At 44.5% G+C, this 12,333-nt stretch overlaps 1 protein-coding gene across 2 annotated transcripts in view; it reads left to right on the top strand.

Annotated features, from left to right (window-relative positions):
• Window positions 1–1,543: 1,543 nt before the first annotated feature.
• LOC117772055 (amine oxidase [flavin-containing] A-like) overlaps window positions 1,544–12,333 on the top strand; it is a 31,731-nt gene continuing 20,941 nt past the window's right edge. Inside the window, exons 1-7 of one of the 2 annotated variants that reach the window (XM_034602989.1) lie at window positions 1,544–1,811; window positions 1,885–1,972; window positions 3,040–3,220; window positions 3,605–3,719; window positions 3,965–4,122; window positions 5,414–5,503; window positions 7,782–7,866. In XM_034602989.1, coding sequence (XP_034458880.1) covers window positions 1,694–1,811; window positions 1,885–1,972; window positions 3,040–3,220; window positions 3,605–3,719; window positions 3,965–4,122; window positions 5,414–5,503; window positions 7,782–7,866 — 835 coding nt within the window. In that variant the 5' untranslated portion in view covers window positions 1,544–1,693. The remainder of the gene's footprint in view (window positions 1,812–1,884; window positions 1,973–3,039; window positions 3,221–3,604; window positions 3,720–3,964; window positions 4,123–5,413; window positions 5,504–7,781; window positions 7,867–12,333) is intronic. The other variant, XM_034602988.1, reaches the window with a different exon arrangement.

The following is a 12,333-nucleotide window of genomic DNA, read 5'->3' as shown; positions in this document are numbered from 1 at the left end:
CATGTGCCGTTTCAAGATATAGTCATGTGCCGTCATCTCACAAACTGGGCTCAGTTGGTTAATGCATGATCCAGTCACAAGGTCATGCTGTTTGGAGGAGGGGGCTGAATGTACAAGTTGTTGTGTGTCCACTCTATGTTTTTGTGTTGTTGCAGTGTACAGTCTGTCGACCAACAACACAAGTGCACATCACAGCTCACGTCTCACACAGAGTCGTCACTATTCTAAAGTTGTAACAACATCTGACAACATCCACTTGAATGCAGGTGAATGACGACTGCTGTGCTGCGTCTACACAGGATCACAGGAAACATCAAGCTTCTCCACCCCCCCACGGCGACGACACCACAGGCACAGCCGGTCACTGCGCTCACCCTCCTCCTGCTCACGCTGTTTTCATTAACACACACTCTCAGTATAGTTGCTCTCAGGTGTACGATCTGTCAGTCGGCCCCGTGCAGTGCCACACAAATCAGAAACACAGTTAACTACACAGGGTTTTAGAAACGCCCGTGCAAAGACACATCCACTGAACATGTCAACAAGGTACTACCACCTTAATAGAACATCATTTTCAAAGGAACTTGGAGAAGATGAACCGACCACATGATACCCAAGGTGGAAATTCCCTGTTTGTATCACAGGCAATTTGCAGAGTACACAGTTTGTACCCTTGACTTAAATCACATGACATATTTTTTTCTTTTTTTCTTTGTTTGACACATTAAGTACCGCTTAGATTAGAGATACTTTATGGAAGTTGAACCTCTGACCACTGTGGATGATTTGCACTGGTACTGATATATTTTACCTCCATAGGCCCGACAGCTTACTTCTCTTTATTTTTCAAGTTATTAACCATTTCGTTTGCAAAGGTCACCTTAACAATGTAAACGCAGAAATAAGATAAAAAACAAAAAGGCTCAGCAAGAAGAAATGAACGCAGACATTCCAAATAAAGTAAATTCAAGTAAAAGTAAGACTACATGGAGTCATAATAGTGGACACAGCATTAACATTCACTTTATTTTGTTTCTCTGTCTCAAGACATGACTTCAACTTTATATGTCCACAATAAAAATAATTTATTTGGATCCTTGTGCAAGCTGCCCCCTCACTGAGCAACTGTCCACTTAAACATTTCCCTTTCATTACAAAAACTAATAAACAAACACACCAATAAAGGAGATAATATAAAGATATATTCTAAAAGATGACATAAGATAAGATGGGTTTTATTGTCCAAGTGGGGAATTTGCCTAAAACGCAAGGAAACAAATACATTCGTCCGCCACTCGTCCCTCTGCATGAGTCACATTTACATACTGCACGTTTGAAGAATAACCCAATTACTGCATTACTATTTAATAGCTGAATTAAAATTAATACTTTGCTACAAAGGGCGCAGAGCTTCTCTTGTTCTGACGAAAGCCTCTGCTGTTGGGACAATCAAACGCCTCTCCTGGCGTTTGTATCTGGAATTTGCACAACTGATTCTCCGCCAAGTAGGCCACGAGCTCAGTTGTTCACAGTTCCAAAGTGCACGATTATGAAAGAAGCTCAGCCTCTGCGAGATAACCTAATTGATACAGAGAAGAAAAGGGAATGCGAGTCTGATTTCTGTCTCTGACTCCGCCGTTTACCAAGCGCACGCCAAGTTGGCAGGAAACGACCTAGTCACCGGGGCTTGACTATGACTGCGAAAATTTGGGACGTTATTGTTGTTGGCGCCGGGTTATCTGGACTGAGTGCAGCTCATTTGCTCAGAAAGAAGGAGGCCAACTTAGGGATACTGATACTGGAGGGGAAAGGTTTGTGATTGAAAGGAACTGAGTCATGTTCTGCTTTTGCTCTGAGTAAATTCATGTGTGTTTTGTCCTGCAGATCGAGTGGGAGGTCGCACGCTGACCACGGACATACCTGCAGCCAATGGCGTTGATCGCTGGGACGTCGGAGGCCAGTGGGTCGGAAGGTAATATTGATCAGAGGCTACAGGAATAACACATGTTGCAGAAGATTCAAGCTCCAACTTCAAAAGGAGACTTTTCTCATTTAGATGCAGTCGAAATGTGACACAAATATTAAAACAGTGATTCTGCACCGAGTGAAAGGCCTTCAAAAAAAAGGGGGGATATCAGAATAAATAGAATATCAAACATGAGCAAACTAATAGAATATCAAATATGAGCAAACCAACTCATTAACAGGGGGTCAAATGAGGTGGTTTGCACTTTCACCTGATAGCAAAACAGTTCTGAGGTCAAAGCTACAGGAGAAATGTGATTTATGACCCGGGCAGGGAATAGATTAGCAATATATCGATATCTGAGGATTTAGAGTTTAAAGAATATATTTAGGTGCTTATAAGTGTCCAGATAGCAACAGATGCTTGGATAAGATGAACTTAAAGAACAACTGAAATAATGTTTAATGAGTCATAAATAGATTCAAGGCTGATATGATGAAAACAGTTTATTTAATTTATTGTGTCTTGTTTAATGTTGTGTTTGTCAGATCCAGTACTGCTCGTTATGTTACAAACAAATACTGCAACTTTTATTTCAAATTTCTCTTCAATTTGAATTTACATTTATATTATTCTTGTATGAAAGCTTTGTAATGAACATTGTTCTTGTTCAAGCTCAATATTTGAGTTTCTTTTCTTAAATTGGCAGCTCCGTGTTAGTCAAACCCAGGTCGCACATATCAGCCTCAAAACTTCTCAAAACTTATTTTCTCAGGTTTTTGGAGGAATTAATGTGCAGTGACTCAGTTCAAGGCACTTTTGAACAAACATGTGAACTTTCTCACATATTTACAGTCTCCAACCTCTATTCAACGCTCACAAAGCAGAACAGCTCACTGGAGAACTCGCATTCTTCAAGAAGTCTTTGACTCACTCAAGCAATATTGTATTTTCAAGACCACGTCGATATCTGAATAACTCAGAGTAAATGCATTTTTCATTGTATCAGCTGCAAGATTTAATAACCGAACAATAAACGCTGGAACTCCTTCTTCTACCTCTTCCTCTTTCAGCACCCAAACTCACATCATGGAGCTCATAAAGGAGCTGGGCTTAGAGGTCTACCCACAGTTCAACACTGGCAGGAAGGTGCACCACATGGGTGGACCAGGCGGCAAAATCCGCACCTACAGGACCAGTATCCCAGCTCTGTCCCCACTCACGCTACTGGATCTCACCCAGTTGATAAGGAAGGTGAGGCAACAACACCAACGCAGCAGTTTCCTGTATTTAGGGCAGTGCCGAGCTGCCACCATCACCCCACGTCACCCCAAAACAATGCTGAGGTGGCGCTAAGAAAAAGGTGGCTAGGTGTTTCTGATAAACTCCTCTGTGAGCACATATTAAAGCTGGGGTTGGTAATCCTGGAAAAGCAGAGCAGGACACACTTTGAAAATAAGCAACCGATACATCCCATTAACATGTGGTTTTGTGTGTGTGTGTGTGTGTGTGTGTGTGTGTGTGTGTGTGTGTGTGTGTGTGTGTGTGTGTGTGTGTGTGTGTGTGTGTGTGTGTGTGTGTGTGTGTGTGTGTGTGTGTGTGTGTGTGTGTGTGTGTGCCTGCGTGCTATGCTCTCAGATTGACAAATTGTGTGCGACAGTGTGCGTCCAGGACCCGTCGAAGACCCCCAACGCCACTGAGCTGGACAGTATGACCCTGCACTCCTACATTGAGAAACACAGTTGGACTGCAGGTCAGGGTCAATCAGCTATCTTCTATTTTGTTTGTTTTTCTTTTTGTTACCTCCTTCCTCAGTGCTCTAACTAATTTCTTTGCCATACAATTGAAGACCTACACATGACGGATCGACTTGCAGTAGTTTTTTGACAGAGCACGATAAAGTACACAGTATATTTGCAGGTCTTGGGAGGGGGAGCATGTATTATTACTGCATGTATGAGGGGCACAGCGTGAATTCCTTCCCCCCTTGTCCTCCAGAGCTAAAAGAGGAGATGGCACTGAGCAGCCGCTCTGTGTTTGGGATGGAGCCGTCCCAGATGTCCTTCTTGTTCTTCCTCATGTACGCGGCGGCGGCTGGAGGGCTGCTGCCGCTCCTGGAGAGCTCTGCAGGTTCTGCTCAGGAGTTCAAAGTAAAGGTACAGAGCTCACATCCCTCTGCAGACAGTGTTGGCTCGAGTGCTTTTTCACAACTGGAGACCACATTGGATTCCTGTTATTAATAAACACAGCCTCTCAATACAGTCTGTGCGGCTCATGCAAGCTGTGTCCCAACAAACACTTTGACCTCAGAGCTTCATTGACTTTCTAAACACTTTGAGATCCGGCCTCTTATTGGATTTGTCCTTTTTTCTGTGCGTTCCCTCAGCATGAAGGTTTTGGCTCCATTCTGTTCTATTTCTGTGTTTTTGTTATTGAACCGTCGCTCATTCTCTTACTCAGTCGGGTGTAAAAGGAGCAAAGCCAAGAAGAGCCCGTCCAGATGCCTTCAAAAGAAAATGGCAACGAAACTTTTGTGGTTCCAAACCTAGAATATAGCCGATTTATTTATCCGCAGCACTTTATTTATAATGGTGTTCCTGCTATTTACTGAAGAAATCTAACGAGCAGCCCTGTGGGCATGACAACTCCACAGCTGCAGCGAGAGCAGCAGCAAATGTGAAGTGGAATGTGCCTCATCAGTCAAACCTCATGCAAGAGTAAAGGCTGTCGGAGGAAGTCAAATGAAAACGAGTTTAAAATGCACGTTTGAGACGTGACTCCCTCAAGTTTCTGAAATTAAATAAGATACTAGGATCAGTTCGTTCTAAATCGCTCTAGGAATGCAGCCTGCGAAGGGTGCGGTCCCCAAATTGAGACACAGCAACAACAACTACCTGCCAGAAACCATCTTGTGTTTGACTTTTTAGTTTGGTCCATGTCCCCGTCACTAACATGGATGATTTTGATCAGCTCCACTGATTTGCCGGCTGCAGAACAAGATGATTTGGCTTCACTTCTGGGAGGCTGCCCTGTTGTCCATCTTCATTTACAGCCTATGGTGCATTCCAAAAGAAGCCAAACTGAACAATCACAAGTGTTTTCTACCACCTTTGAAAAGTGTTTACTTCCAGTTCTGTGGCTCGTGCAGAGCTACAGGGACGGTTTGTGGACAGAGATGCTGCTGATCTCCTTTTTTTATTTTTTTAAACATCATTTGTAATTGCTTATTCACCACAGTCAATGCTTTGATGTATTGAAGTGTCAGCAGAAGGTCTCAGAGGCAGATACATAAAATTCTTGGCAAATACAAATTATTATCTGCATGGCTGGCTGGCTGGCGCGACACCGCCGGGGGTTTGTTGCTTTGTAATTTGGGCGAAGTGACCCTTTAAGGGGAAGGCTGTGGGTTTGAAGCCCACCTTCATTGTAGTATCTGTCTCTCCACAGGGAGGCACCCAACAGCTTTCAGAGCGCCTGGCGGAGCGCGTGGGGCTGCAGGACGTCCGGCTGGGCTCGGCGGTGACGGCCATATGGCAGGTACGGCACGGTAACGTCTCTCTCAGGGATTGATGAGGCACGACACAGAGATAACAGCCTCCACGCTGGGGAAACAGGCCGTCTCCTGTGAAGCCGGTGTCTGCTCCGCCCGACCGTCTCCGTCATTAACAGCTGTGAAACCAGGGGAACTGTGAGCACACTCAGGTGTTCACCAAATCAATACGTTCAGTTCCACCGCTGATGGATTTATTTGTGTTCATTGATTTGAGCACTGGACCAGACTCCAGAGTATTGAGCTGATCACTGAATACCATCAGTAAGGAGTCTGCCTTCCCTCTGAAGTCATGAATATACAATTTGCCAATTAACCGAATATTATTGACGAAAAATAGATTAATTAAAAATGCTAGAAATTGACTGGTTGCAGCTTCATGAACGTGAGGCTTTGATTTTATATCATAGTTAATGAAATACCTCTGTATCTTTCACTCTGGGACTAAATTGTCATAGTTTTCCATGTTTCTTTTAATTTGTGAAGAATATTGCTCAGTTTTCTGACAATTTGAAACAATAAGGTGAACAATAACAGTTTAGACTGTTGTTTGGACAAAACGAGAGGGCGTCTGGGAAATTGTGGCAGGAAACATAACACACAACAATAACCAGTAATTAACCAATTAATTATAGATTTGATCATTAATAATGAAGTGTTATTGACATCTCTCCTGCTCCCGAGTACACTCCAGTGTCTGTCTGAGAGGCAGGGCGCACCCTTGACATTTTGCCAGTCTGTCACAGTGATAACACACATTGGCAGACAAACACATTCACACTCCCATTCACAGCTATGGGTGATTTTCCACTTTTACCTAAGCTGAACCAGCGCACCCAGAGGAAAACCCACACACAGGAGAACGTGCGAGCTTCACACAGAGAGGCTCTTCTCCTCTGGGTCGGATGAACAGAGCCGCGAGGCGTCTACTCCTCAGACGTCCTCTTGCTCTGAGGCAACGGTGGCGTGCACATGCAAAACCAGGAAAAATAAGAAAATCATTGTTTTGGGAAAAATATATGGAAATAACTAGATGAACTGGTTTCCTTTGGGACCTTGAGGAGAGCTGGTCTAAACTGGAAGGAGCTTGGACTCGTTTCATTTTTCAGCCCAGACCTTGACGGTAGTTTCTCTTAAGGAGCTGAGGGTGGTGCTGGGAGATAGGAGGCATGGAGGGGCTCCTTGTGAATCAATCATTTAATAATAAAAAATCCTAACGGTACCAGGGCGCCAGTCGAGAGAGCTGGAAATGTGTTAATTTATGTTAATATCTGTCTGTTTTACAGTGTTAGGGGGACCGGAGCTTTCTATTTTGTACAGTGTCGTTCTGTGGTGATTGAGTTTGAATGATCGGCGGCAGAAGCTTGACATTAGTGGAAATACTGTACATGAGTGAGAAAAGTGAGAGAACACGTGAGAGCTGGGAGATGATTAATTCATGATTTATGCCTACAGTAGATCATTGAGCCTTAAAAATAACTTAAGTAACTTTTAAAGTTTATTTTTACCAAATCGCATGAATAAATGATGAGAACATCTCCTTCTCTCGCCAGATAACTGGCCAACAGCCATTAAATACTAAATATGGGAAATTTTATCATCATATATTAAAATACATATATATAAATTATATACATTCATATTTATCAGATACCTTAGTATGTCTGATTGATGGTGGAGTGGTGCATTCACCACTAACATAAAAAAACTCATTAAAAACTTAAATTAGTGAAGAAAAAGCACTTTAACAAACAGCAGCGTGAGAGGAACTACCTGAAATGACAGAAATCATCTTTGAGAAAAATTCCTTTGACATGCATTTTGAGTTGTAAGTTTGGTCCACGTCCAATCCACTAACATGGAGGGGGCAGGGTTTATGCCCATTGTTGCATCCAGCCACCAGGGGGCGATCGAGACGCTTCGGCTTCACTTTTCTTAGGGAGCTGTCACGTTGTCCCTCCTTATATATCTAGATGTATAGTGTGTGGTTTGTATTGACATGAACTGGTATTAAACTGTTGATGCTGTGAACATATATTAAAAATCTCTGCAAAGCCTTAATAATACATGGAAATTCAGAATTTGGCTCCGACATCCTATAATTTATTCCACATCATTTCAAACGTGCACAGCTGGACACAATGACTCCACTGACGTTAAGTGTGTGCATGCGGTATTTCTACACCGGACAAGATATAATTTACCAATAAATCTGTGCAACGTGCTCATTAAAAAAAGCTGTTTCTGTTTCTGTGTTTTCCGCAGGAAGCTGAGTCGGCCCGGGTGATGACCGCCACCGGCACCTTCTCGTGCAGAGCTGTGATCGTCACCTGCCCCCCTCATTTGGCAGGTCAGTGTGCGTCTCCCACTTCGTCGACTCGCTAAATGAAATTCTCACCGGGGCAGAAGGCGAGTTTCCTCTTCTCTCAGCGTGTCCGTCAAACGTGGCAAACTGTGCATCCATGTAGATAAATTTGTGATTTTCCTAAATCTCTCTGGCTCCGAGGTGTGGCAGTCACTCGGGCTGAAGTAAATGCAGTGTGAGGCCGGGGGCCCCGGGCCGAGGAAGAGCCTGGATTGGATTTTGGGAACCAGAGCAGGAGTCGGAGCTGAAACGAGGGGCTAATGTGACATTCGCCACGGTCGGCGGCGAGAAGTTGAAAGTGGCAAACACGTCATTACTGACCTCTCAGCAAATCGAGCTTCCGAGCAGGGGGGGGGGGTATGGACCCCCGCAGGAAAGTGTGGGCCGGTCACAAGAAGCAGAAAGTTTTAATTGAGCCAACTAGCTCAACATTTGCAAGCAGAAAACTAGCGTCTTCTTTTTCATTTCACCTGAAAACGTGTTGATTCTTGACTGTGTGTATCGAGCACTGAGAGAAAACACAAACAACAACTTCTATCTATCTATCTGTCTATCTATCTGTCTGTCTATCTATCTATCTATCCATCCATCCATCCATCCATCCATCCATCCATCCATCCATCCATCCATCTATCTATCTATCTATCTATCTATCTATCTATCTATCTATCTGGCAGGAGAAAACTCCACAGAATGTCCGCATCTGACTCGGACATTTGCTTTCACACACACAGCCCCTCCTGATAATTTCGGGAGATTATCCGGAGTAGTGTTTTTTTAGACCCGTGCTCGTTATGTGTTGGTTAAAATATTAATATTAGGAGTCGGTGCTGGTTGTGGAGGCTGCAGCTCTACCACGTTGGGAAGCAGCTGGAGCTGAATCTGAAGCTGGAGCTTACTCTGGGTCTGTACCTGTTTGCACTAAGCTGGCAACAGATCTGTCACTCAAAGCCTCATACCCAGAGCCATGGACCACGGCCAGGGTCCTTAATGAGACAGGTTTGAGAGCGGTGTTGAATTATGCAGCATAGATTGCCGCGGCTCAGATGCCACAGTGCCACGCGTTGGCTTTAAATCAGCGCGGGCAGGTTGACAGCGACTCTCAGAAGCCAAAGTAAGGCCAGTGACTGAGACGTCACCTCTCCCAAAAGGAGTCGGGGATAAATTAAAGAGAGGACTTGCTGCTTGAAGTCGTCCGTGTGACGTGTTTCATTTCGATTTTATGGAAGTGGGTAAACCTGAGCAGCTTTCCGGTTAGCGGGGAGAGGGAAGACGGGGAGCTCAGCACATACAGCGGGAATGACGATAATGACTCCGGATGATGCCGAGCCTCTTTTTGGATGGCGTGAGCGTCAAAGTACCCACGGGCCTCCTCGTGTTTGGCTCCTCTGCTACAGATGTTTGTTATCTGACATCTCGATTCATTCTCAAGTCATCAGTGAATGAGCAGAACGATGAATGATCGAGAAGAGAAAAGAAAAGAATACTCCCGTCACAGTTTCTCCTCACACGCCCGATGCAGATGCTGGATATGAGCCGTGCGTTCCCTCATATATCACGTCTATCCTGTTCTTGGCCCCTGGATTTATCCCCCCCCCCCCCCCCCATTCATGCATCCATCTTTTATAAGAGTTCCGTCATTTTTTAATTTTTTTATCGCTTCTCTCAGTCATCTCAATGATTTATGAACTATTTGGTTTCACGGCAAATTTGCAGGTTGCCATGCACGGGGGGGGGGGGGGGGGGGGGGGGATAGATGAGCTCCAATTTTTGCCTGGTGTTGACATTTTGAAAATCGTGCTCGAAGTGTGCATGTTTTATTTGGTACTTAAGTAGGTTCCCGTGTATATTCAGACTGCGTAAGAAAAGGAAAAAAAAATCTAATTAGGCTTTCACAGCTTGCAGTTGCAGTATAATGCAATTAGCCATGACGTCTAATATCCAGTGATGGCTACAGAGACGGCGCCGCAGTTACTAAATTAACATTTAGTTGTTTTTCTCTGTCCCACTTTATTAAGTGCACGTGAACTCCGGGGCTTTGTGTCCACATACAGCACTTGGACATGTAGAGTTGAGGGGGGGGGGACACTGAAGTTCTCGCTGTCACAGAATTTGTGGTACCTGACTAAAGGCAGATTTCTTCTGCCAGGCGGCCATGCAGCACGATGTCTGATGTGGCCATGTGGCTTCTCACTGTATTGACAGCAAGTATCGCTGGTGAGGAAATGATCGCATGTGCCACTCGGAGTTTAGCCCAGAGTCTTGTTTACACCAGCAGGAAGCATGTACGCAGTGCGTTGGCATTTATTTGCCAACTAACATCGTGTGAGTGTGGATTCCAGGCCAATATCCACTGTGAATCAAACTAATGGCGCCTAATTTGGGGATTAAACATGAAGTGGGAGTTAACGTGATTGTGAAAATAAATAATGCAAAGTGATTTCCCTCTCTTAGACTCGGTGGAAATGGATTTAGCTTTCTGTGCGCGTCTCACATCTCTGCTGATGAGCAATACGGCGAGTGTTGATGAGCAGGCAAATGAAGTAAATGTGGTTTTGCAGAGACGTGTTCACCAGTGGAAAATGCTCAAATCCCAGAGGGGGCAGAATGTGCGCAATAAAACTCTCGTCGTTAATGTTTGGAGCCTGATGCTGATGAGGGAATTCTGAGGCCAAATGTATCTGCCCCATCAGGACGGAGGCTGGAGTGGTTTGACTGACAGCTGCTCAAACAAGCTCATCCCATTAAACTCATAACACTTTAAACAACCGATCAGTTAAAAAAGAAGAAATCACATTTTTCCAACTCGACCTGCGCCGATCAAACGTTGCTGCTCCGACTTCTCATCCACTTTCACTGAGACGCTGATTAAAAACACTTTCTCAAGGAGTTTAAATGAGACGTCAAAATTAAACGAGTCTCCTGTTTGTAGTCCACTACTTTAATATTTTATTCATTAGACATTAGGAGTCATCAAATATTAAAGAAGAGTTAATTTAGGAAATTATAAACTAATGAGGGCAATTTTAGGCAACTGGGTCATCATGTTTTAGTCTATGGTTGTCAGGACCAGCAGAGGAAATATTAAGTAACCGTGGAAACTACAACAAGTGTGTGTGTGTGTGTGTGTGTGTGTGTGTGTGTGTGTGTGTGTGTGAGTGTGTGTGAGTGTGAGTGTGTGTGTGTGTGTGTGTGTGTGTGTGTGTGTGTGTGTGTGTGTGTCTGTGTGTGTGTGTGTGTGTGTGTGTGTGTCTGTGTGTGTGTGTCTGTGCGTGTGTGAGTGTGTGTGAGTGTGTACTACGGAGCCTTCAAGAAAGTGTCAAGGGGCTTCGTCTGTGATTCATTAAAAAAGATCCCTGATGAAAGATGCACACAGATGAAGGACTTTATCTTTTAACATTTGGATTAAGTGGTTGCTGAATAGTGCCCCATGTTGATATTTCTTCCCTTTTTGAATCCATCTGTGTTGACTTATTTATTTTAATTGGCTGTGTGTGTACTCATACCTGCACAGTCTTATGCTAGAAGAGGTGTTTCCATCTTAGGTTCAATCAAAACTTTACTCGGACTTCATGGAACTTGTATGAAACCTTTTTTTTTTTTAATATTTCCAGCCCCACACCTTCGCAAGTCGTCGTGCATATGATTACTTCTTATTTTCCACACCGGTTTTTCCACTTAATATGCTCCGCACTGCTCTGTTGGCTTTTCAGGATGAAAGAGATAATGCAATTTCACAGGCACTGCCATGGACCAAACTCCAGTTGAAAGCTTGTTTTTTTGGGGGGTATTTTCATGCTTTTTTCAAGTTCCCCCTGCTCTTTCACAAATTGTCATCGGGAAGCTGCATTTCATGAATCATCGCCGCTTTGATGTCGCGTCTTGATTTGAGTGGCTTTTCATGTTTCACTTTTTCCTCATCGCTCTGACAGAGACACTGACAGCGCCTGTGTGCGGAGGTAAAAGTTCAGAGTGAGGAAGTAATGTGGAAGTTGAAGGCCCCCCTTTCGCTGAGCGCTACCACGAGGACGACTCACAGGTCAGTGGGGGAGGAAAAAACCCAAATGGTCGGCGTTCTCCGGCGGTGCATTCACACTAAAATGGTGCGTGGGAGGATCAAATGCCACGTTACTTTAAAAGGAGAAAGTGAGATTGAGTCGGACAGAAAGGCGATGAGAAGGAGCCCACTCAGCGGGGGGGGGGGGGGGCAGCGTCCTCACAAGTTACAGGAACCAGCTGTTATGCAGCTGTTATGCAGATCGCTCATGGAGCCATCGGACGCTCTTGAACTCGCAGCGTTTTTTTTCCAAAGATGACAGAATGATGCAAAAGACAGTAGCGTGGTGGAGCTGTCAGTCGAGGGGGGGGGGGTGGGACTTCAGAAGATCACGCATGTGAGAATTGCATCAGCAGCGGCCCGAGAGCAGACGGGCTGGACTCGTCTCACGTCTG

The sequence above is a fragment of the Hippoglossus hippoglossus genome, chromosome 12, assembly GCF_009819705.1.
Source record: "Hippoglossus hippoglossus isolate fHipHip1 chromosome 12, fHipHip1.pri, whole genome shotgun sequence".
Classification (NCBI taxonomy): domain Eukaryota; kingdom Metazoa; phylum Chordata; class Actinopteri; order Pleuronectiformes; family Pleuronectidae; genus Hippoglossus; species Hippoglossus hippoglossus.
This window is presented reverse-complemented; position numbering and strand designations above follow the sequence as displayed.